Source organism: Condylostylus longicornis, unplaced genomic scaffold (genome assembly GCF_029603195.1).
Source record: "Condylostylus longicornis isolate FDR11 unplaced genomic scaffold, ASM2960319v2 ptg000351l, whole genome shotgun sequence".
Taxonomy (NCBI): Eukaryota; Metazoa; Arthropoda; class Insecta; order Diptera; family Dolichopodidae; genus Condylostylus; species Condylostylus longicornis.
The window spans coordinates 86,768-110,580 of NW_026578313.1; the positions used below are offsets into that span (position 1 = coordinate 86,768).

At 30.2% G+C, this 23,813-nt stretch overlaps 1 protein-coding gene across 3 annotated transcripts in view; it reads right to left on the bottom strand.

Moving 5' to 3' along the window:
- Positions 1-1,706: 1,706 nt before the first annotated feature.
- Positions 1,707-23,813, bottom strand: part of LOC129616972 (nose resistant to fluoxetine protein 6-like) — a 95,353-nt gene continuing 73,246 nt past the window's right edge. The window contains exons 2-8 of one of the 3 annotated variants that reach the window (XM_055532446.1): positions 17,142-17,326; positions 16,908-17,068; positions 16,688-16,856; positions 16,433-16,626; positions 4,686-5,002; positions 4,457-4,605; positions 1,716-2,092 (exon numbers count right to left, since the gene is read on the bottom strand). In XM_055532446.1, the coding sequence (XP_055388421.1) occupies positions 2,087-2,092; positions 4,457-4,605; positions 4,686-5,002; positions 16,433-16,626; positions 16,688-16,856; positions 16,908-17,068; positions 17,142-17,326 (1,181 nt within the window). In that variant the 3' untranslated portion in view covers positions 1,716-2,086. Of the gene's footprint in view, positions 2,097-4,456; positions 4,606-4,685; positions 5,003-16,432; positions 16,627-16,687; positions 16,857-16,907; positions 17,069-17,141; positions 17,327-23,813 lie in introns of all 3 variants that reach the window. The other 2 variants (XM_055532445.1, XM_055532447.1) reach the window with 2 other exon arrangements.

Sequence of the window (23,813 nt, forward strand, 5' to 3'; positions counted from 1 at the left end):
ATCAGGCATCGGCAACTAGACGTTTACTACGGGCCAAATATACATTTTTGTGTATATAAAGAGAAATAATCAACCGATTTCATTGAAATTTAATATATGAACTCCTCGTATTAAAACAATGAACATATAAATTTTTTGGAAAGATCAGGGCTCGAAAACGGATTTGCGGGCCGATTTTACATTTTTCACCATTTTGAAGAAAGTATTCAACCGATTTACTTGAAATTTCATATATAAGCTTCACTCGACCGGCCCCAAAACCTCCTAACTTTTGGAAGAAATCGGGCGTCAGCAACTAGACGTTTACTACGGGCCAAATATACATTTTGGCGTATATAGAGAGAAATAATCAACCGATTTCATTGAAATTTAATATATGAACGCCTCGTATTAAAATAATGAACATATAAATTTTTTGGAAATATCAGGGCTCGAAAACTGATCTGCGGGCCGATTTTACATTTTTCACCATATCTACGGAATTAATTGATGGAATTTCTTGAAATTTGATATTTGAGTTCTGGTTGTAACCGAAACTAACTGACGAGCATTTCAGGGAATTCGGGTGGCACAAAGTGAAACTCTATTAAGAGCCAAATTTACATTTTTCTGGGTATGTTAACTATAAGCTTACTAATGTCCTAAAAATTGGAAAGAGGTAATTAACAGGCATTTTTATAATATTCTGTAACACTTTCACTTAACTAGACAATGCACAATGCGGTCGGTTATGTGCTGACATCAGATTTTTTTTTTTTAATATGTAACAGATAAATATTATTATAAAAGTTTAAAGAAAATTTAATAAAAAATATTTTTATAATAGATAAGTACATAAATATGTATGTACATTTTTTTAAAGCTTCCTAATTAATTTTTTTTAAGCTTTCTATATGAATTGAAGAATATTCAAAACTGTGGTTTGGCATATGGATTAAATAATTTGTTTGGCATAATTATTAAATCATGAGGGTAATATACAGAAATAAATTTTTCAAATAAAGAAAAGGTTTAGGCATAAATAAAATAATATTTTTATTCAAATATTTCTATGTACATGAATGTATTAGAATTTAATATTTTAAATTTTTTTGCTCAAAAAATTAGAAATAAAATTTTAAACACAAACATACATAATTATAGATGTGTACCTATTTTTTAAAACTGTGGGTGAACATACAGAAATAAATTTTTCAAATAAAGAAAAGGTTTAGGCAAAAATAAAACAATAATTGTATTCAAATATATATATGTACGTATGAATGTAATTTTTCAAATAAAGAAAAGGCTTAGGCAAAAACAAAATAATAATTTTATTCAAATATATGTATGTACATATGAATGTATTACATACGTGTATACATATATTCTGTAAGTATGTTTTTTCGTTATACAAAAATTTTTTAAGAAAATATTAAAATAAGACTATTTCGGGGCTAAAAAGTTCCAATGTCAGATTTTTCTGGGACCCTGGAGGCAAAATGCTATCTAATGCCTTTTGTCTCATGTCTCTAGCCCTTCTTGAAGTACCCGTACTTTTTGGTACCTGAGAAGTAGCTATATATATTATATAATAATATTTGGACCTATTTTATCGTATATAGTACAAAATAAAAAAATCATTTTTCGGCCTGCCACACTATTTACGAGCAATAGATTTCCTATTTTATTGCTTGCTAACTAGTATACGTTTGACGTTTGCAACTTTGTGTTGTTAAACCTAACGTGTTACAGTCACATAAATAAAACCAAATATTTTATAAATCTAAAATATAAAGATTTTATAAATAAGGTAAATTCGTGAATTCAAACACTAAGCAAGTAAATGATTGCGCATTAATTATGTTTAATTATTACGCATAATTTTATGTTAACGCACAAATTATTTACAACATGCATAATTTCTTTTGAAAAACTTGCTATACAGAGAGTGTTATAGAAAATATATATAATTAAAATAATACATATTTATAATATTTTTAAACTGTCTGTTATCTTTTCCACAGCAATTTCTTTATGTTTTGAAACGGTACATCAAATAGTAAGGTTAAGATTGTTGAAAATATCAGGATACATGAAAACTCGTTCAAATCTATCTGAAAATTAAAAAAAGTAGAAGAGTTTTTTTTTACTTTAATAAATTATGTAACAAAGTTTTCTAGTAAGTGTAAGAAATATAATAATAAATGTGCTCCTAACTTTTATTTTAGTACGAGTAATAAATTTTGACAATTCAGTTTAATGTCCTTTCTTTTATTGAATTAAAAATTTTGGAAATAGATTCTTCTATTCTTTTTCATTTGAATGGTTTTTAATACAATTAACTTTTTGACCTAGTTTTTTTTTTAACTAATCTGTAAGATGACTATGTTATAATTTTTTGATTTTCTTTTAAGCTTGCAATATATTTCTTTGGAACAAAATAATTTCGTTTGGGTGAATAATTATTATTTACGAATATTTTTAGATTTATTACCGACTTTTTGAAACATTTGCTTTTCATTAAACATTACTTTTGTGTATACAATAGGTAGGTCATGTGATGGCAACAAATTTTGCATATCGAGTTTTCGGTTGGAATGCACTTTTCTATGGTAGGGAAGTGTAAATAAACTTTTTTTAGCAGCCTGTCGTATCTCAATTACGGCTGAACCGATTTTGATGAAATTTTATATGTGAGTTTGTTTTAGCTATGTCATGGACTGATAAACTTTTGGGATATATCAAGTCTCGGCAACTGCACCTTTTAGCGGGCCTGTATTACATTTTTGATCATTATGAAGAAAACATTCAATAGATTTACGACGAAACCTCCTAACTTTTGGAAGAATATCAGGCATCAGAAATTGGACTACTGCCGAATATACATTTTTGTGTATATAAAGAGAAATAATCAACCGATTTCATTGAAATTTAATATTTAAATTCCTTGTACTAAAACAATGAACATATAATTGTTTTCGGAAAGGTCAGGGATCGGAAACTGATCTGACGGCCGATTTTACATTTTTTGCCATATCTACGGAACGAATTGATGGAATTTCTTGAAATGTGATATTTGAGTTCTGGTTGTTACCGAAACTAACTGGCGAGCATTTCAGCGAATTCAGGTGGGACAGAGTGAATCCAAATTTTGGCTCCACTTAGAGCCAAATTTACATTTTGCTAGATGTGTTAACTAGATGTGTTAGGGCTTACTAACGCCCTGAAAATTGGGAAAAATTATTTGATAAGCATTTTTATAATATTCTGTAACACTTTCACTTAACTAGACAATACACATTGCGGTCGGTTATGTGCCGACCACATCAGATATTTTTTTCTTTTATTCGGATCTCTTTTTAATCAAATAATTGGAATATTTGCTCCAAACAAAAACTTTCTCTTTACAAGAACTGTCTTACGTTAGTTTGACAGAAGTTCTATTGGCAAGCTCTATTATTTATAAAATCTAAATATTAAAAAATTGAAATATAAATAGGTGTATTTGTTTATATAAAGTAAATATAAGTGTTGCATACAAAATTAAACAGCAAGTAATAAATGACAACTTAAAAAAATGGAATTACACACACTCTCCCGCCTCACTTAAACATTTATGTTAAAACGGATAGAGCGATATTCATTATTAATGGGTAGTGGCCTATATTTTCACTAGTTAATGTTAAGTATATTTTCTCAAGTTAAACCTGCTGCTTTGTTTAACTTTTCCACTACGAATTATTTTGGAACTGAATCCTATTGTCCGTTGGAAGTAGAAAGGGTAGCCTAAGAGTTTGATTTCTGCACAAGGAGCATTTATATTGCTCAAGGAGCGTTCATTTTGCACAAGTCGCTGATGATTTAAATTACCCCTGCGGGCGAGCGCAGTTTTTACATCCCCTTCTCGCATGTTTGGCAACACCCTTGTTGAAAACCTACTTTAATACTTTCGTAATTTTGCGGGGAATTCGAAACACTTAAAGCGGTTTCGTTAAGTTTCGTTAAGCAATATGGCATTTGTTACCTTTCTAAAATGACTAAATTGCTTTATGACATACATGTATATATCGGTGGTTGGCTTAGTCAGAAAATATCTGTCAGATCTTGCAATCACTTCGATATAAATTAGAGCACTTATGCATTATTTTATCTTTATGCTTGATGACTTTTTACCTGTCGCCAGGTCAGCGGATTTCTAGTACATAAACATTACATCTAGTACAAGAATCAGACACAATGTTAGGTAGGATACAATGTTCTATTGAAAGTTTCTACTTGAGAACTTATTTTAATTGATAATTTATAAGAAAGTTTAAAGTAAGTTTTAAGGAAGGTTATATTATTATGTTATATTTCTCTGTCTGCAAATGTGAAGGTTTTATTTAAGAAAATTTATATGTCTAATACTAGATAAATCCGTTAACTTTTCAAAAAATTTCTTTTCTATACAACAAATACAAAATATATGGCTTACCATTATTGTGGTAAAATTATAATAAAAATCTCCATTACGCCTTCTGCCAACGTTATAAAAAAACACAGGAAATTGAGTTAAATATAACGAATAAGACAATTTTGTGGAAATTAAAAAACCCTTCCAAGACAAAAATTTCGTTACAAAATCTGAAAAAAAAAATATATTACATGTACATGTCGTTATAAAAATTTCATATTACGTTTACATATCATTACAAAAAACTTACTTTTGTATCCCATATGTGAAACAAATATAATCCAGGAAAAAAACGAGCACCAGCTTAAAGGTGCGAATGCTGAATACATAGCAGCGTGAAAAGCATTGTACGAATATACTTTTTCGCTCATTGAAGAAGGTAGAATTAAAGTTAAGCTGAAACATAAGAAAGCCAAAATCCAACCAATCCTAAGTTGTGTTTGCGAAAAAGGAATGCATTTCAGTTTCCGCAATAAATAACCCAACATTACTCCCATAATATACACAGAAGATCTGTATGGTGGAAATGTGTACACAAGGTCCGCTGTTTTAAAAAGTTGCTTGATACTAAAAGAAATAAGTATTTAAGCAGATTAGAATACTTTTTTTATTTGAAAACATCAAAATTTTAAGAAAATTATATCGAAGAACACATTAATAATTATCTTAAAATCTATAACATCTATATTATATTTTATAAGATTTTTCCAGTTCATGAACAGGTATACATATAATCTAATAAATAACAAAAACAAAAAAATGAAAATAGCAAAAGAGAATACTGGGTAGAAGCATTACTCAATTGATTATACATACTGTAAAACAAAAAATGAAAAGCGAAAAGCGAAAGAGAATAAAAAAAGGGTAGTAATATTTTTTTTGTTTATTTGCTTTACTACCATAAACAAAAATAAAAAGCAAAAGGAAGCGAAATATTTTAAATGAGTTAAGTAAGAGTAAAATAATTTTTTGTTGTTGTATTTAACATGGAATGGAATTAAAAAAAATAAAACTAAAAATTGTGAGAGATATAAGAACACGAATAACGTTACGTTACGTACTAAGGCAATTATTCTTCGTGTGCTTGCGAAATTTCAATTGAGTAAGTAGCCAAGTCAGGTCTGTATAAAGAAAAGAGGCATTGATTTTTTATTAATTCACATTTACTTTGGTTTTAAAGTTTAGCGTAAAAGGTACTTTTCCTTTTAATTTTGTTCGGCATCAGTTCCCCATCCGTCTTGCATATGCCATGACTATAAATAAGTCCCAAGGGCAAACTTTTGAAAAGGTTGGCCTCTATCTCCCCCAGCCGTGCTTTTCGCATGGGCAATTATACACAGTATGTTCAAGACCCATAGACTCCAATTCTTTAAAAATTCAAGTCAAAGATACGGTTCGTCAGGGAAAAATCGATGATGGAAATATTTTAACAGATAACGTTGTTTATAAGGAAATTTTTCGTTGTTAATTGTTAACTAATTCTTAAATTGAATTTTAATCATATCTATGTAATTAACAGTGACACATATTACATCTTAAAATTTATTAAATTAAAAATATTTTCATTACTTTTATTTATCATTAGTATTCAAACCAATATGATATTTATGCATATACAAGTATATACCTGCATATGTATGCCATAATATGTACAAATTTTTCTAAACTTATTTTAAAATTGATTGCCACAATCCTGTTTTTACAACAGATAATGCTGCTTATAAGCAAACCACAGGGGCCCCTAGTTCTTATTTATTCCATATAATAACACTCTTTTTTTATATTCATTATTAAATTTAAATTAAATTCCTATCGCTGTGAAGCATAATACTACATTCAAGTAATAAAATTACACCAATATCCCGAAATTCATAACAAATTTTTGTATGGAAATGTACTATTATATTAAAGTACATTCCCGAACAGGGACAGCACAATTTTTTGCGGTAATTTAAAATTGGAGAAAGAGTGCTACCTGCAACCTATTTAAATTATTGAAAAAAAATTAAAATTCGAAAATATAAATAAGTTATTGAACTATTTTGAATTTGAATAAGCAAATTGAAGAATATTAAGGTAACTGAAAACTAAGAGCTCTTACAAAATAAAGAAAACATTAAGAACAAATAAAATGTTTCGGTAAAGCCGACCGAATTATACCCTGCAAGTAAGCAATCTGAGTTTAAAATTTGTTTTTGAAATATCTAGAATTAGCTCTCATTGTTATATACCAAGTACTCGAACCTGACAAACCACTCTATAAAAACTGCATGGATACGTCTGACCTATAATTGGACACAAAACTTCAAAGTTTCATGAATCTAACTCTATTATTTTTTTGAATATTTTAAATTAGCTTTTGGAGTTTCATGGCAGCTACTCAAACCTGTAAGGCCATTCCATCAAAACTTCAGGGATATGTGTGGGCTGATATTGGACACACAACTGTCAATTTTCATGAACCTAACTCTTTTCTTTTTCCTAAATAAATTAAAAAAATTTTCCTCTTTTCTTTTCCCTAAAAATTTTTCTTAAAATTTACTTTTATAATTATAAAATTATGCATTGTAAATTATAAATTTGCAGCCGTTTGCGCAAAAGAGGCAATTTGTGAAAGTTTGGTGCCGATTGCTTTATTCATTTTTGAGATATCGTGGGATTGGAGTGAAGGACGGACGGACGGACGGACATGTCTAAATCAACGCAGAATTTTTCGCTGAGCAAGAATATATACATATATGTCTATACCGGAGACGACTCCTTCAAGTTGTTACAAACTCCAAACCAAAGTGAATATACCATTCACGAAGTGCAGGGTATAAAAAACAAAAATAAAATTTCATTGAGCTTTACTAATTAAAAAGAAAAGAAAACTTTGTAACTAAGAAGGAATTAACAAAAAAATCAAGAGTAAAAAAAATTTGAAGTGAATTCTCAATAAATAAACAGCTAGCCAGAAAAATTCAATTAGTACCACCTACGGAAAGGAGCTCCATAGCTCAAAAGTTATGTGAGCAGCCGCTCGATCTGCTGGCCGAAGTCAACACGAACATAGAAAAAATGATCTTGCTGTAAGTCTATTGAAAATTATTGAAGTTAAGCCAAAAGTAATTTAAAGCTGACTTAGAAGTCATTTATTTTGAAAAAAAATAAAATTCTTGTAAAGTGGTAATTTAAGCAAACTTAACATTAAATTTTTTCTTAAGAAAACACGTAGTGAAGCGTAGTGAGCAGTAAAAATAAATAGTGCTAAATTTGATAAGAATTTAAAAATCAGAAGTTTCTGGTTATAAAATATTTGGGACAAGTAATTCTAATGAATTGTTGTTTTTCTTTTATCATAAATATTAACAAATAATTACTTATTAACAATTGAATAAAAGTAAAAATTAAAAATCAATTTTGTCATTAAATTAATATGTTGTTGTTTAAACGATTTAATTACTTTCATTATTCTCAAGGAATTTCAAAATGAATACAACTTAAGGAATTTGAAATGAATAGAACTTGATAATATTCTGTAACACTTTCATTTAACTAGACAATACACAATGCGGTCGGTTATGTGCTGACCACATCAGATTTTTTTTTATTGGTATGAAAAGAAAACTTCCTTTTATTCGGAATAAAATACTTTTTTTTTTTTTGTTTATTTTTCGCTAATATATTTCGTGCGTTACATACGCACTTTATCAAAGCTGATTTTCAAACTTTCAAAGGAAATCTAATAAAATTTCTTTTTGAAAATTTGACAAATTAAAATATAATGAAAAATTAAATAAATATTTTTTAAATTCCAATTAAACTTTGATTATACGAAAAATTTGAAGTAAATCTAAAAAGTAAAGTTGCTCATTGGTTGAAAATATCATGAAGGCAGGGGTGCTTTATCCCTGTCTTTTGCATCAATCCTACCCATTACTTGATTATTAAATACGACATCCCAAATACTTACACCAATTATCTGCCAAATACAATAATTATTCGTCATTACGCCAAACACGTGTATATCATTGGTTAACCCACAACGGAAAATATCCACTCAGCGAAGAAGCAGAATTGAGTCCCATAATGGAGAACCCAAATGCGAACGAAGATGTAGAGCTCAAGGAAACAATCAGAAGAATAGTGCAATACGAAACGCAGCGGGCTCCAAGTGACCCCGGTAAATGTTTACAACTTGATGAAGAAAAAAAGATAGATATGGAAAGATTTGAAAGGTGGCACGAAATATTATGGTATATTAAGTGCCACGCGCAACAAGATCATCGGCGAAGCTGACAGAGCCTTAGAATCCTAAAGCACACCGCTGAATGGGGAGAAGATCATTAAATATTTAAATTTATATTATGCTGATAAAAGGTAGATCGACACTGTTGAGAATTAGATAATCAGAACTAGCCAAGGAAACGGAACAGTACAGGACTTTTATAAATGAATTCATCAACACCTTTCACAAATAATAGAAAAATTGAGATCCATGGACTTACCACACGACTGCCGTGCAACAATGAAGCAATTTTACAAGAATAAGGCCTTAGATACATTCATTCGCGGTGTCAACGAAGATTTACTTAAGCTACTAGCAATCAGGCAGCTCAGAGTCCTTATCTAGGCGCTACAGTTTTGCGTGCGAATCAATAAAATGGGTCAAGGAGCGGGAATCAGACAATCACAACCGAATCTTTCAATATTCCACCGCGGGATTAATTAATACGAATTTACTGCAAAGGGCAAACTCGCCTAATCAACATCGAGCATTTTCAAGTCGGAATAATAATAGGAATTTCAACCAACAAAAGCAATTCAATTCATACGAAAAATATCCTCCAAACTTCCATTATCGACAATAAACCCACTGCGTGCAGAATCGTACCAGCAAACTAAAATAGAACCTAGATCTAATAACAATTTTCAACTGACCAGAACAAACAATTTTCAAAATAAGCAGCATTGCTACAACAACAATAAACGGACAACCCATTCTAAAACAATGAAAATGGATCTTACTATATGAAAATAAATTATACAAGACCCAGACTAAATGACTCGGAGCAAACACAAAAATCTTATGGACGGGACAGATCTCAACAAAGGGCTTGTAGCCGATACCACTCTTGCCAAAACAACAAAAAATCGGCTGGAAATAATTCTTTTTTAGATTAGAGGTTTCCTCGATTCCTTCCATAGAACATACTATGTGAAACGCAGAAATAAAAGTTTGACAGACATGGGGTCTAAATTAATTAAAAATCCGATACCAAATAAAACAATATTTTAGACAAATTCGGGGGCGGGGGAAACATTAGGGTTACCCACCATACAGAGATATGTATACCTCTTTTCACAAAATCAAATTTTACCTTTTACCTACTGTCACCTCATTCCACGGTATCATTGTTCACGATACATTGAAGGAATTAGTTGCAGTAATACACACCAATGAAAATTGTCGATTGCTTAATCAAAAAATTTAACTCCTTCTAAAACAACAACCTTCAGAATCAATCAATAATTTAGAATTTAGAATAACAAATCTCAGCCAACTACTTGTAAAAAACTATCCAAATTTATTTGTCGAAGTAAACGAAAAATTAACTTATACGACCGTAAAAAAGAGCACAAATTAAGACAAAACCTTTAGAAGGATCGGTTTTCTTTAAAAAATTATCCTTAACCTATGGCATTGAAATGAAACTTCTGGAAAACGGTATAACAGGGCATTATAAGGGGTTTATACGCAACAACGCTAAAGTAGTCAAACCCCTGACATCCAAATAGAAAGCAAATCCTTGAAAGGCAAATAGAAATATTTCACTTTACTGTTGTATATATTATGAGATGCCTTAAAGCAAAATTTCCTAAAGATTGTGTCGAAGATATATGACAATGGACAATTTACAAATGTAACTGTACATTAAGTAATATTCAGTAATAGGAAAAAACCGATGGAATTGTTTTTTAGAAGAACTCGCAACATAACTCCTGACGAATTTTAAAAAACTAGACCATCGAACATTGAAAAGATTGTAGAAAAATAAAAAAAATACCTTAATTACCATAACAAAAAACGAGACTCGATCGTTCAACACAAGCCGGGGAAAATAATTTACGTAAAACCTAATAAACGTATAAGATCCAAGTTAACTAATAAATGTAACTAGAATTGTAAAGCAAAGTCAGGATATTGTAGTTATCACCCAAGGTAGCCTAGTCGTACATAAATCTAATATTCGCTCTCAAAGCATAACGACTCCTCAATTCTAATAAAATTTTTTAAAAGTCCTTTTTCTAATTACGTAATACTTTTAGATTCCTTAGCACTTAACTGCCAGAGAAGTAATAAGCAGTTTCAGGCTTACTCACATAACCAAACTAGAAGTACTTGGCGGTGCATTCAGGGAAATTAGCAGCTTTGTAAACAAGGAAAGCACCAAGTCACACCCATTATCTACTTGGCGAATAAAATATCATCGAGAGAAAAAGGGCGATCGACGAAATCGGCACTGTATAGAAGTGAATAATTGAAAGTCCGGATAATGATGAATGGATATTACGATCAAAGATAAAATTAAGAACATGTTAAGAAATAATAACAAACAAATAATAATAAATAAGACCTTCAATGAACAAATTAATCTCATAACGCAAGTTACTAACCAAATTTCAGGAACAATTAACTCTGAATATGATTTTGACAATCTGTCCATTTTGAGAATTCGATATAAACCTAAATTACTTAAAGAAGAAATATCCAATATTGCTCAAGCTATTCACTGTGCAGAGCTAAGATTGTTAACTCTATGTTACTATCGAAAAATGGTAATGTCTTAGATAATAAAAAATTTTCTTACGCCAATGCAGAAGAAGTATTAAACTTAGTAACCGCCAAAATAATTACTAACGGTACTTGTCTGTTTTATCTTATTGAATTACCACTAACAAAAAATTATCAATATGAAAAATTAATTGCAAAACCACTAAAATCTAACGATAATAAAAGTGCAACAATAAAATTTGATCAAATTTAGTACAATAAAGAAAATGCGTATAGAATTATTGAAACTTGTGAAATATTAAATTCCATAACTATTTATAATAATAACAAGTAAAAACGCTTCATTCGGTATAAACTGACCGAATTATATCCTGTACGTTAGCAACCTGAGTTTAAAATTTGTTTTTGAAATATCTAGAATTAGCTCTCATTTTTATATACTCAGTACTCGAATCTGACAAACCACTCTATTAGAACTGCACAGATATGTCTGACCTATAATTAGACACACAATTGCCAAGTCTCATCAATCTAACTCTATTATTTTTTTGAATATTTTAAATTAGCTTTTGAAGTTCCATGGCTATCCAAACCTGTTAGGCCATTCCATAAAAACTTCAGGGATATGTGTGGGCTGATATTGGAAACACGACTTCCAAGTTTTATGAATCTTTGCCTATAATTTGCCAAATTATGAAAATTTGCTTTTATAGTTGTATGGCAGCTACCTGAATCAGTCAAGTCATTATGAAGCGTTTACACAGAACTTTTTATAAAAATAATATAAAATTATAATTTCACTTTTAAGTTAGCTTTCAAACGGATTAGGTTAATGAAAAGCAAATTCACAAATTATTTCCGTTTTACTCATAATAAAAGAATATAATAAAATTATAAAGTTGCTTTATTTCTGAAATAAATTTGAATTTTTTGACTTGCAAGTTTGATAAGAAATTAACTTATACGAACATATGTACTTCTTCTGCTTTACAGATATGATTCTTTGAAAAAGGTGGTAAGGTTTACAGATGCTGCCCATGCTCGGGCGGAGCAGAACTGGTGAACACTACATCGCCGTTTTATGACGCATTCAATGCAGCCGAGGCGGAGAGGAAAGCGAGGTTCTACTTTGGTCGTTATTTACGACCGAATGTTTAACAGGTGTGGAATAATCTGAGCCCCCATAAAGAGTTAAAGAGCTTTTAGGAAGCTCTGCGTATTCGTTATTTACCGCATAATGCAAAGGTGTCAACCTCAGATTATGAAGCCTTTACCAACATTTTTGTGCTTGGATCTACCAATGTTCTGTTTTTAAGATCAATAAATAGCCGAAACGCTCTAAAAAATCAGTCCTTAGTATAAGTCTACCTACCGACGCGATAATAAAAGCGTTTGAAAATTGTCTGCGCAAACCGATATTGAATTGAAGCAGCTTAGTACCGTAAGTTTAGATCGCGGTTCCATTTACGGGAGGAAGCGAGAAGTCCGAAGGCCTATTTTTACACCCAATGCTACGCCGAATTGATATAACAGTGACGTCAGCGTCGACTACAAATAAAATGTCGTTATTAGCGTTTCACGAATAAGCGGCATGAAGCAAAAAGCAATTCTCGTTATTAGCCGCGACGATAACGGTGCGATCTAGTTTAGATCAGAGAACCGACACTGTCCAACACATTTACCCGCGTCATACCTAAATTTTTGGTGGTAGCAATAAATGGATTGTCTAGACACGAACTTACTAAGATTAACATTTCGACTTCTGGAACGATTCCACTAATTTGATCTCGTACCTAATTTTGTTAATATTTCCTCGATATTAGCTAAACGATTTTTAAAATTTTCATTTAAATAAAAGTCAGAAGCCGGAGGAGACAAAAGATTTGCAAAAGGGGTCCGTTTGATGGACATTTTTTCATCGCTCGTCGGGGTCACCAATATAGCTTTTGCTGATATTAGCAGACCATTTTATTTTATTCATTTAAAAATTACAACAACTGGACCTTTAGTTAAAATGTTTTTATACCAGTACGAACGTATGTTCGAAGGCAACGAAATAATGGTCTGAGTATAGACTCAAGTGTATGTTTTTGATCAGTGTCAACGATAACTCAAAAACTAATTCATCTAAAACCACCAAATTTTCACAAATTATTTATTACTATTTAAATTGAATATGATCGGGGTACTAGTTCGGGTAGCTGCCACACAAACTTCAAATTTCATTTCGCTATATCTCAGAAACTATAAAAGGTAGGGTATTGAAATTTCACACAAACAAATATATTAGTAGAGCCAATGTGTCTGACAAAAGTTATTGAAATTGCTTGGCTCCTTCTGACGAATAAATTAGCAGGGCCAATGTATTAGACAAATATCGTTGGAATTGCTTGGCTCTTTAGCAGCCATACAACTCCAAAAGTTATTTGGCATTATCTCAGGACTTATTGAAATTATACTACAGAAATCTCGTCCGAAAAAGTGTATTATGAGGGCTGTTGTATGTGATAAAAATCATTGACATTTCTTGACTCGCTTCTCATACAAAATATTGAAAAATACAATATTGAAATTTTGCATAAACTAATATGGTAATACGGCAACTTAAAGTCATAGTCTGTCCCAATCTCAGTTATGGCATATTTATTCGCACAAATTCGTACCGGTATCACAAAGTTGACACGGTCCCTACACTTCGTGAAGGGTATATTAACTTTGGTATGGAGTTTGTAACTACTTAAAGAAGTCTTCTGCGGTATGGACATATATATATATTTTTGTTCAGAGTAAAGATCTGCATTGATTTAGACGTGTCCGTCCGTCCGTCCGATCACAAGTTTTTTTTTTTGTGCCAAGGACGAACCCTATTGTAATTGGGATAATTCGGACAACAAGCTCGGGCAGCTGCCATACAACTCAAAGAGTATATGTTGAATATTTCAAAAACTAATAAAGGTATAAATATGAAAGTTTGCATACGTGTGTCCAAGTACATTCTACATAAGCTCTGAAAATATAATGGCACCGGTTCTGGTGGCTGCCATACAACTTCTGAAGCAAATTTTTTATGTTCAGAAAAATAATAAAGTCAGATTCATGAAACTTAGCAGTCGCGTGTCCAATTTTAGGTCAAATATATTTCTGAAGTTTTAGTGTAATAACTTAACAGGTTCGGGTACCTCCAAACTCCAAACTCGGTACAACTCCAAATTCGATTCGATCAAAATTTTAAATATTCGGAAAAATAGTGAAGTGAGATTCATGAGCATTCATGCAGTGGTTGTTGCACTGGTCCCTTAACTGAAGGGTCTCGGGTTTAAAGTCCAGTCAGGTCACTATAAAAATTATATTCAATATTATACGGTAGGTTCGCAAGCTAGCTAGTAAACCCAATGACGTCAGAAACTGGTTCATGGTTATATGCAATAATCATAGACCAGCCCTATGCTCCTCCTAGAAGCGAAGTAGGTTAAAAAAAAAAAGATTCATGAAACTTGGCGGTTGTTTGTCCAATTATAGGTCAAACATGGTCTTGAAGTTTTGGTTCAATTACTTGTTAGGTTCGGGTAGCTGCCATAGGAGTCCAAAAGCTAATATTAAATATTTGGAAAAATAGTAAGGTCAGATTCATTAAACTTGGCGATCGTATATCCAATTATAGGTCAGACATATCCATGAAGTTTCTACAGAATGGTTTCACTGGTTCGAGTAATTGCTATACAACATTGAAAGGTGCAGGGTTTATTCAATCGGTTTATACCGACTGAAACGTTTAAATTTAACTTCAACGTAGCTTCACTGTGATTACTTTCATGTAGAAGAATATGTATAGAATTTCAAATCACTCTTTACATACTACAAAGAGAGAAAAATCGATTTTACATGTAATTAATTTTTCGAAATTAAAATTAATAAAATTATCCAGTTAAAACTCTATGACACTATGAAACTATTGCATGAGAAATCATGCACTAGCCCTATGCTCCTTCTACGAGTGAACAAAGGAAAAAAAAAAAATATATTTATAATCCTCCATATAATATATTAACATAAAGTAACCATTAGATAGTTATTTAAAGATTAATGATACATATGGCCTTAAGTTTTCGAGAAAAAGGTACCCAAAGTGAAAATTCCGAATATCTCCCATATCAATATTATCTTCAGTCTCCCATAGTTTGTAAAACAACAAAATATTTCAGACAAATTTTAATAAAATTTCAAAGAAATCCCTAAATTCTATATTTGAGTAGCTTTTTCTCGAAAACTAAAGGTCAGATAAGACATGGAACATCCCTCGGAATTGTACTTGGAAAGGAGAACTTGGACATGCCTCTAAGCACCCATAAACTGGTGTTACGCAAGACGGCAGTGGTGCACGCCAATCTCTGATGGGTAAATGAATTAACATTTAACGGTACCAGGAAGCTGTGGCCAAAGCTACACTTGCGTCGTTCAAGAGATCTGATATTGTCTGGCGGTAATTGTCTGATTAGCAAACATGCAACTAGGAAGATATTCCTTGGATGTTACTTCTTCAATTCCGCTGTGGACTTAGTGGACTCGGTCTTGTCGATTTGTAAGCAGTTCCAGCAGGTTCGAATGAGAGGTGGAAAAGGAGAGATCCGACGGTATACCCTTCGCGGGGCCGCGTTAACATAACCTAACCTAAACGACAGATATAACTGATCATAAAAAAAAAATATAAAATTTATTAATTATCTCTAAAGCAAGTGTCTAATGGTTACTCTTTGTTGACGAATTCTGAAGTTATTAGCATTTCTTTAACATCCTGTTTATTAAAAACGTATTTACACTGCATACAGAGGAATGCATTCATTATAAAATTTATGAAATTTAAATAGGTTAAACTTTTTTACTATGTAATGTGAAATAAAGCAAAAATATTCAAAAAAATTTTACGATGCAATGTGAAAAGACACAAGTGTATTCGCTATTTTTTTTTCACTGCAATGATGGAATTTCTTGAAATTTGATATTTCGGTTCTGGTTTTTATGGAAACTAACTGCTGAGCTTCTCTACGTATGTTAATTAAAAGCTTCCTAATTTCTTTAAAATTGAAGGGAAGTGTTCAAAATGAATTTTCATAATCTTCTGTAACACTTTCAATAAACCAGCCACTATGCATTGCCGTTGGTTGTTTTCTCACCACATCAGATTTTCTTATTCCTTTTAGTAATTTGAAGTTATTACTTACCTTGCTCCAAAATAAATGTAGTTTGCTAATTCGTTTGCACAAGATGTATAAAATCGCATGGCTGTACCCAAACCGATAGCAAAAATTAAAAGGAGACATGTATTCCTTGGCCAATTATATAAACTTAATATAATAAAGGGGGAAAAAAAAAATAGCTGTGTATCTATTCCTAAATGATGAGTATGTGTCAAGCACTGAAAAGATGATGAATTTAAAAAAAATATATGCTGGATGAATAAAAATTTTTAGTCTTGCCATCTCCCTGAAGCCAAAATAATTTTGAATAAATAGAAGTAATCTCCACCAGTAAGCTTTGCACAAATTGGCATGTGTTCCTACAACCAAATTCCATTGGGGACCGGAACCGATATGAGGCATGATAAAAGTGCAAAATAACATTAACGCTACTACAGGTGGTAATATCCTATTCAAATAAATGTTACCAATAAAAAACGAAAATATTTTATTATTATACCTAAATATGCGACTCATCCATTCCTTTTTTACATTAATTTTGCCTCCACGTTCTAGACTACCTAACATCGAGTAAGCTGTTAACATTCCACTAATCAATAAGAAGGGGTCTGTGTAGAGGGACGCAGCTCTTCCTATAACAGTCCAAGTTTTTCCTAAATTCTAATGTAAGAAAAGTTTAAGATTAAGATTTTTTTTTCTTTATTCGTCGAAATCTGAATTAGTTCGAACTTACTTCAGCTAAATATGTTCTATTCATAAAGGGATTGAAAAGTGCCGCCATAGATTTATGTGAAACAAGTAGCATAATGGCATTTACAAACCGTATTCCATGAACAGTACTTATATCATCAGAAGAAGGTGTTGTGTCCAATAACCACAGTATATTCTTCTTCAAAGAAAATGCAGTCAGAAACTCATCTAAAAAAACAATAAAATGATGTTTGTACATAAAAAGAAAAATTTTAATTGAATTAAAAGTTATAAAGCCTTGCATATTCTCTATGAGAATAGATCAACTCGTTACAATATACATAATATAAAATTTAATTATATATATATAGCTACTTCTCAGGTGGTAAAAAGTACGGGTACTTCTAGAAGGGCTAGAGACATGGGACAAAGGGCATTAGATAGAGTTTTGCCTCTAGGGTCCCAGAAAAATCTGATATTGGAACTTTTTAGCCCCGAAATAGCTCTATTTTAAGATTTTCTGAAAAATTTTTTGTATAACAAAAGCACGTTTTTCTTTTATACTTTTTATAATTAGAAACACAAACCAAGAAATAAATGATACGTTTTACGTTATTTTTATTATTAGAAACACAAACCGAGAAATAAATAATATTTGAAAATATAATGATCTCAAATATTTTTGGTTCGGATAAACGAATTAATCTTAACGTAAATAAATGTCAGCTTTTATCAGACATCAGATGTTTTGTGACATCTGAATATTAATATTTCATTTGTTATTGTTTTGAATATTATGTTTCGTCAGCAAGCTTAAAAAAATATACATACACATTTTATGTACGTATGTATCTACCTAAAATTTTATTTTTATTGTTAGCGAAAACCTGTAAAATGCTAAATTCCAATCCATTCATATATACATACACATATATATTCATATATACATACATACATATATTTTTACATACATAAATTATTATTTTGTTTTTGACTAAACCTTTTCTTTATTTGGAAAAAGCAATCCTATATGTTTACACACAGTTTAAAAAAAACAGGTATCCATTCATAATTATGTATGTTTGCATTTATAATTTTATTTCTAATTTTTCCAACAGCAAAATTTCAAAATTTTCGATTCTAATACATTCATATGTACATACGTTCATATGTTGGAACGAAAAATTTTAAAATCTTCAATTCAAATCCATTCATATATACATACATACATATATTCATACATATATACATACATATATTTTTACATACATAAATTATTATTTTGTTTTTGACTAAACCTTTTCTTTATTTGAAAAATTAATTTTTGTATGTTTACTCCCATGATTTAATAATTATGCGTTTAAAATTTATTTCTATATATTCTACAGTTTTGAATATTATTAAATTCATATAGAAAGCTTAAAAAAAATTATTCAGGAAGCTTTAAAAAAAAATATACATACATACATATTTATGTACTTAAAATTTTTGCGAATTTTTCCAAACTATTATAAGAATATTTTTTTGGAAATTTTCTTTAAGCTTTTATAATAACATTTATCTGTTATATATTAAAAAAAAAAAACACAAAATTTAAATAAAATAAAAAAAAAATTTTTTAAATAATCCAAAAAAATGAAAACACGACAACATCCAGGCAAGCATTGATCCAATAACCTTCTAACTATGAGACTACCACGCTAACCACTAGGCTACGCAGTACCTTGAATTTTCCTTTATAATTCTATATTTTATTCATATTTCGTATAACTCTTCAAAAACCATTCTATTTTACATTATATATATATAGCTACTTCTCAGGTGGTAAAAAGTACGGGTACTTCTAGAAGGGCTAGAGACATGGGACAAAGGGCATTAGATGGAGTTTTGCCTCTAGGGTCCCAGAAAAATCTGACATTGGAACTTTTTAGCCCCGAAATAGCTCTATTTTAAGATTTTCTGAAAAAATTTTTGTATAACAAAAGCACGTTTTTCTTTTGTACTTTTTATAATTAGAAACACAAACCAAGAAATAAATGATACGTTTTACGTTATTTTTATTATTAGAAACACAAACCGAGAAATAAATAATATTTGAAAATATAATGATCTCACATATTTTTGTTTCGGATAAACGAATTAATCTTAACGTAAATAAATGTCAGCTTTTATCAGACATTAGATGTTTTGTGACATCTGAATATTAATATTTCATTTGTTATTGTTTTGAACATTACGTTTCGTCAGCAAGCTTTAAAAAAATATATGTACATATAGAATATATGTATGTACGTATGTAGTTAGAATTTTATTTTTAATGTTCCAAACGAAAAACTGTAAAATGCTAAATTTTAATACATTTATATATACATACATATATTTGAATAAAATTATTATTTTGTTTTTGCCAAAACCTTTTCTTTATTTAAAAAAAATTACATTCATATGTACATATGTATATTTGAATACAATTATTATTTTATTTTAACCTAAACCTTTTCTTTATTTGAGAAATTTATTTCTATATGTTCACCCGCACTTTAAAAAACTAGATATACATTCATAATAACGTGTGTTTGTGTTAATAATTTTATTTCTAATTTTTCCAACAGCAAAATTTCAAAATTTTCGATTCTAATACATTCATATGTACTTACGTTCATATGTTGGAACGAAAAATTTTAAAATCTTCAATTCTAATCCATTCATATATACATACACACATGTATTCATATATACATACATACATATATTTTTACATACATAAATTATTATTTTGTTTTTGTTTCCTTTTTAATTTTCGATTCTAATACATTCATATGTACATACGTTCATATGTTGCAACGAAAAATTTTAAACTCTTCAATTCTAATCCATTCAAATATACATACACACATATATTCATATATTTATACATACATATATTTTTACATACATAAATTATTATTTTGTTTTTGACTAAACCTTTTCTTTATTTGAAAAATTACTTTTTGTAAGTTTACTCCCATGATTTAATTATTATGCATTGATCCAATAATATATTTTTACATACATAAATTATTATTTTGTTTTTGACTAAACCTTTTCTTTATGTATAAAATTCAATTATGTTTACCCACAGTTTAAAAACGAGAAAAAAAATAGAGTTGACCTTGTCAACTCTGTGATACCCGTACGAATTTGTTATCCTATGTGCGAATAACTAATGCGCCATAACTAACTATGGGGCAGACTATGACTTTAAGTTGCCGTATTACCATATTAATTTATGCAAAATTTCAGTACTATGTGTTATTCAAAAAACTGGTTGTGCCAAACTACTATTGATGTTGTATGGCAGCTACCAGAAAGAGGCAAGGAATTTTAGCGAATTTTATCAAGCACATCGGCCCTACTAATATACTCACTTGTGTGAAATTTCAATACATTTAATAGTTTCTGAAATATAGTTAAATAACTTTTGAAGTTGTACGGCAGGTACCAGAAGGAGCCAAGTAATTTCAACGACTTTTACCAGACACATCGGCCCTACTAATATATTCACTTGTGTGAAATCTCGATATCACAGCTTTTATAGTTTCTGAGATATAGCCAAATAACTTTTGAAGTTGTATGGCAGGTACCAGAAGGAGCCAAGTAATTTCAACGACTTTTATGGGGCATATTGGCCTTACTAATATATTCGTTTGTGTGAAATTTCAATACCATAACTTTTATAGTGTCTGAGATATAGCCAAATAAATTTTGAAGTTGTATGGCAGCTTTCTGAACCGGTACCCCGATCATGTCCAATTTAAATAGGGTTCTGGCACTTACTACAATAAATCATTTGTGAAAATTTGGTGAACTTAGCTCAATTAGTTTTTGAGTTATCGTTGGGACGGACGGACGGACGGACGGACGGACGGACAGACAAAGCTAAATCAACTCAGAATTTGACGCTGATCAAAAACATACACTTGAGTCTATATCTAACACCGTTATTTCTTAGCGTTACAAACGGTAAGGCAAATTTAGTATACCCTTCGAACATACGTTCGTACGGGTATAAAAAAAGGTATCCATTCATAATTATGTATGTTTGCATTTATAATTTTATTTCTAATTTTTCCAACAGCAAAATTTCAAAATTTTCGATTCTAATACATTCATATGTACATACGTTCATATGTTGGAACGAAAAATTTTAAAATCTTCAATTCTAATCCATTCATATATACATACACACATGTATTCATATATACATACATACATATATTTTTACATACATAAATTATTATTTTGTTTTTGTTTCTTTTTTAATTTTCGATTCTATTACATTCATATGTACATACGTTCATATGTTGGAACGAAAAATTTTAAACTCTTCAATTCTAATCCATTCAAATATACATACACACATATATTCATATATTTATACATACATATATTTTTACATACATAAATTATTATTTTGTTTTTGACTAAACCTTTTCTTTATTTGAAAAATTAATTTTTGTATGTTTACTCCCATGATTATTATGCGTTTAAAATTTATTTCTATATATTCTACAGTTTTGAATATTATTAAATTTATATAGAAAGCTTAAAAAAAATTATTCAGGAAGCTTTAAAAAAAAATATACATACATACATATTTATGTACTTAAAATTTTTGCGAATTTTTCCAAACTATTATAAGAATATTTTTTTGGAAATTTTCTTTAAACTTTTATAATAACATTTATCTGTTATATATTAAAAAAAAAAACACAAAATTTAAATAAAATAAAAAAAAATTTTTAAAATAATCCAAAAAAATAAAAACACGACAACATCCAGGCAAGCATTGATCCAATAACCTTCTAACTATGAGACTACCACGCTAACCACTAGGCTACGCAGTACCTTGAATTTTCCTTTATAATTCTATATTTTATTCATATTTCGTATAACTCTTCAAAAACCATCCTATTTTACATTATATATATATAGCTACTTCTCAGGTGGTAAAAAGTACGGGTACTTCTAGAAGGGCTAGAGACATAGGACGAAGGGCATTAGATAGAGTTTTGCCTCTAGGGTCCCAGAAAAATCTGAAATTGGAACTTTTTAGCCCCGAAATAGCTCTATTTTAAGATTTTCTGAAAAAATTTTTGTATAACAAAGAACGTTTTTCTTTTATACTTTTTATAATTAGAAACACAAACTAAGAAATAAATGATACGTTTTACGTTATTTTTATTATTAGAAACACAAACCGAGAAATAAATAATATTTGAAAATATAATGATCTCACATATTTTTGTTTCGGATAAACGAATTAATCTTAACGTAAATAAATGTCAGCTTTTATCAGACATCAGATGTTTTGTGACATCTGAATATTAATATTGCATTTGTTATTGTTTTGAACATTACGTTTCGTCAGCAAGCTTTAAAAAAATATATGTACATACAGAATATATGTAAGTTAAGACATTATGATACACGCGCATAACATCAGACGCTGAGGTCAGCATAATTTTCATGAGAATATTGTTTAGCAATTTACCTGTGAAAACTCTATTTTTATAATTCCCACAATAAATGCCTAATAAGCATTTTTAACTTTATAATTTAGCTTTAACTTTATAAATGTAATATTTTGCTTAATAATCAATTATTTACTATAAATATGTTCAAAATTAGTAATTAAGTTCAGTTAAGTTTTGTCATTATAATCAGACATTAACTCAATAAAACGGACATTAGTCCGCGAAAATATTTTTTTACAAGAAATTGAACTATAATTTCTTAACTGGCGCCCGAGCAGGGACCTGGAACTACAGAACGTTATCAACGTGGGAACATAACGAGTTAGTTGCAGACCATATAAAAGTGATACCAATCGTACCGCAGTAGGCTTACCGCAATTATCAACGCTCTAAGCTAAAAAGGACCACTACGAAGTATCTAAAGGAACCCAATGCGAAGCATTCTACTCATAACGTGAGTACAACAAAACACAAGAATAAGAATTCTTCATTAAACCTTTACGAGAGACAAACATTTTTTAAGCTAAAAAGTAGCGAAGCATTATTTACAAAAATAAAAAGAAATAATAATAAAATAAAATAAATAAAATACAATAATATTAAATATGGAGAAAAAAATCGAAGAAATACAAAATGCGATGAGAGAGATGACTGGGGCTATTAACGCTCAACTCAACATGATCAAATTATTGCAAATTAAAATAGAATCATTAGAAAATACAAGAAAACCTACGCAACAACCCTCCTCGTCAGGACCAGTAGGGCCAAAGACAGAGCAGGACCTAAAAGACATTTGTAAATTGCCAGATGCAGTAAAGGAGCTGCAAGTGTTCGATGGAAACCCGACGCAGTACGTATCATGGGTTCATAGCGTCGAGAGCATACTGGCAGATTACGCAATCGTAAAGCACAAACCCATATATAGAGCAATACTACAAAACATTCGCCAGAAAATTCGAGGTAATGCGAATGGTGCTCTAATATCGCACAATATTTTTGACAACAGCTGGGATGAAATAAAGGCATGTTTATCCCTTCATTATGCTGATAAACGAGATGTCAGGACACTGGTACACCAACTGTCCAATCTAACTCAGAGGAACCTCACAATTGACGAATTCTACGCTAACGTCAATCATCAGCTGTCGCTGATAATCAACAAAATTAAAACCGAAAATTATACTATCGACACATTACAA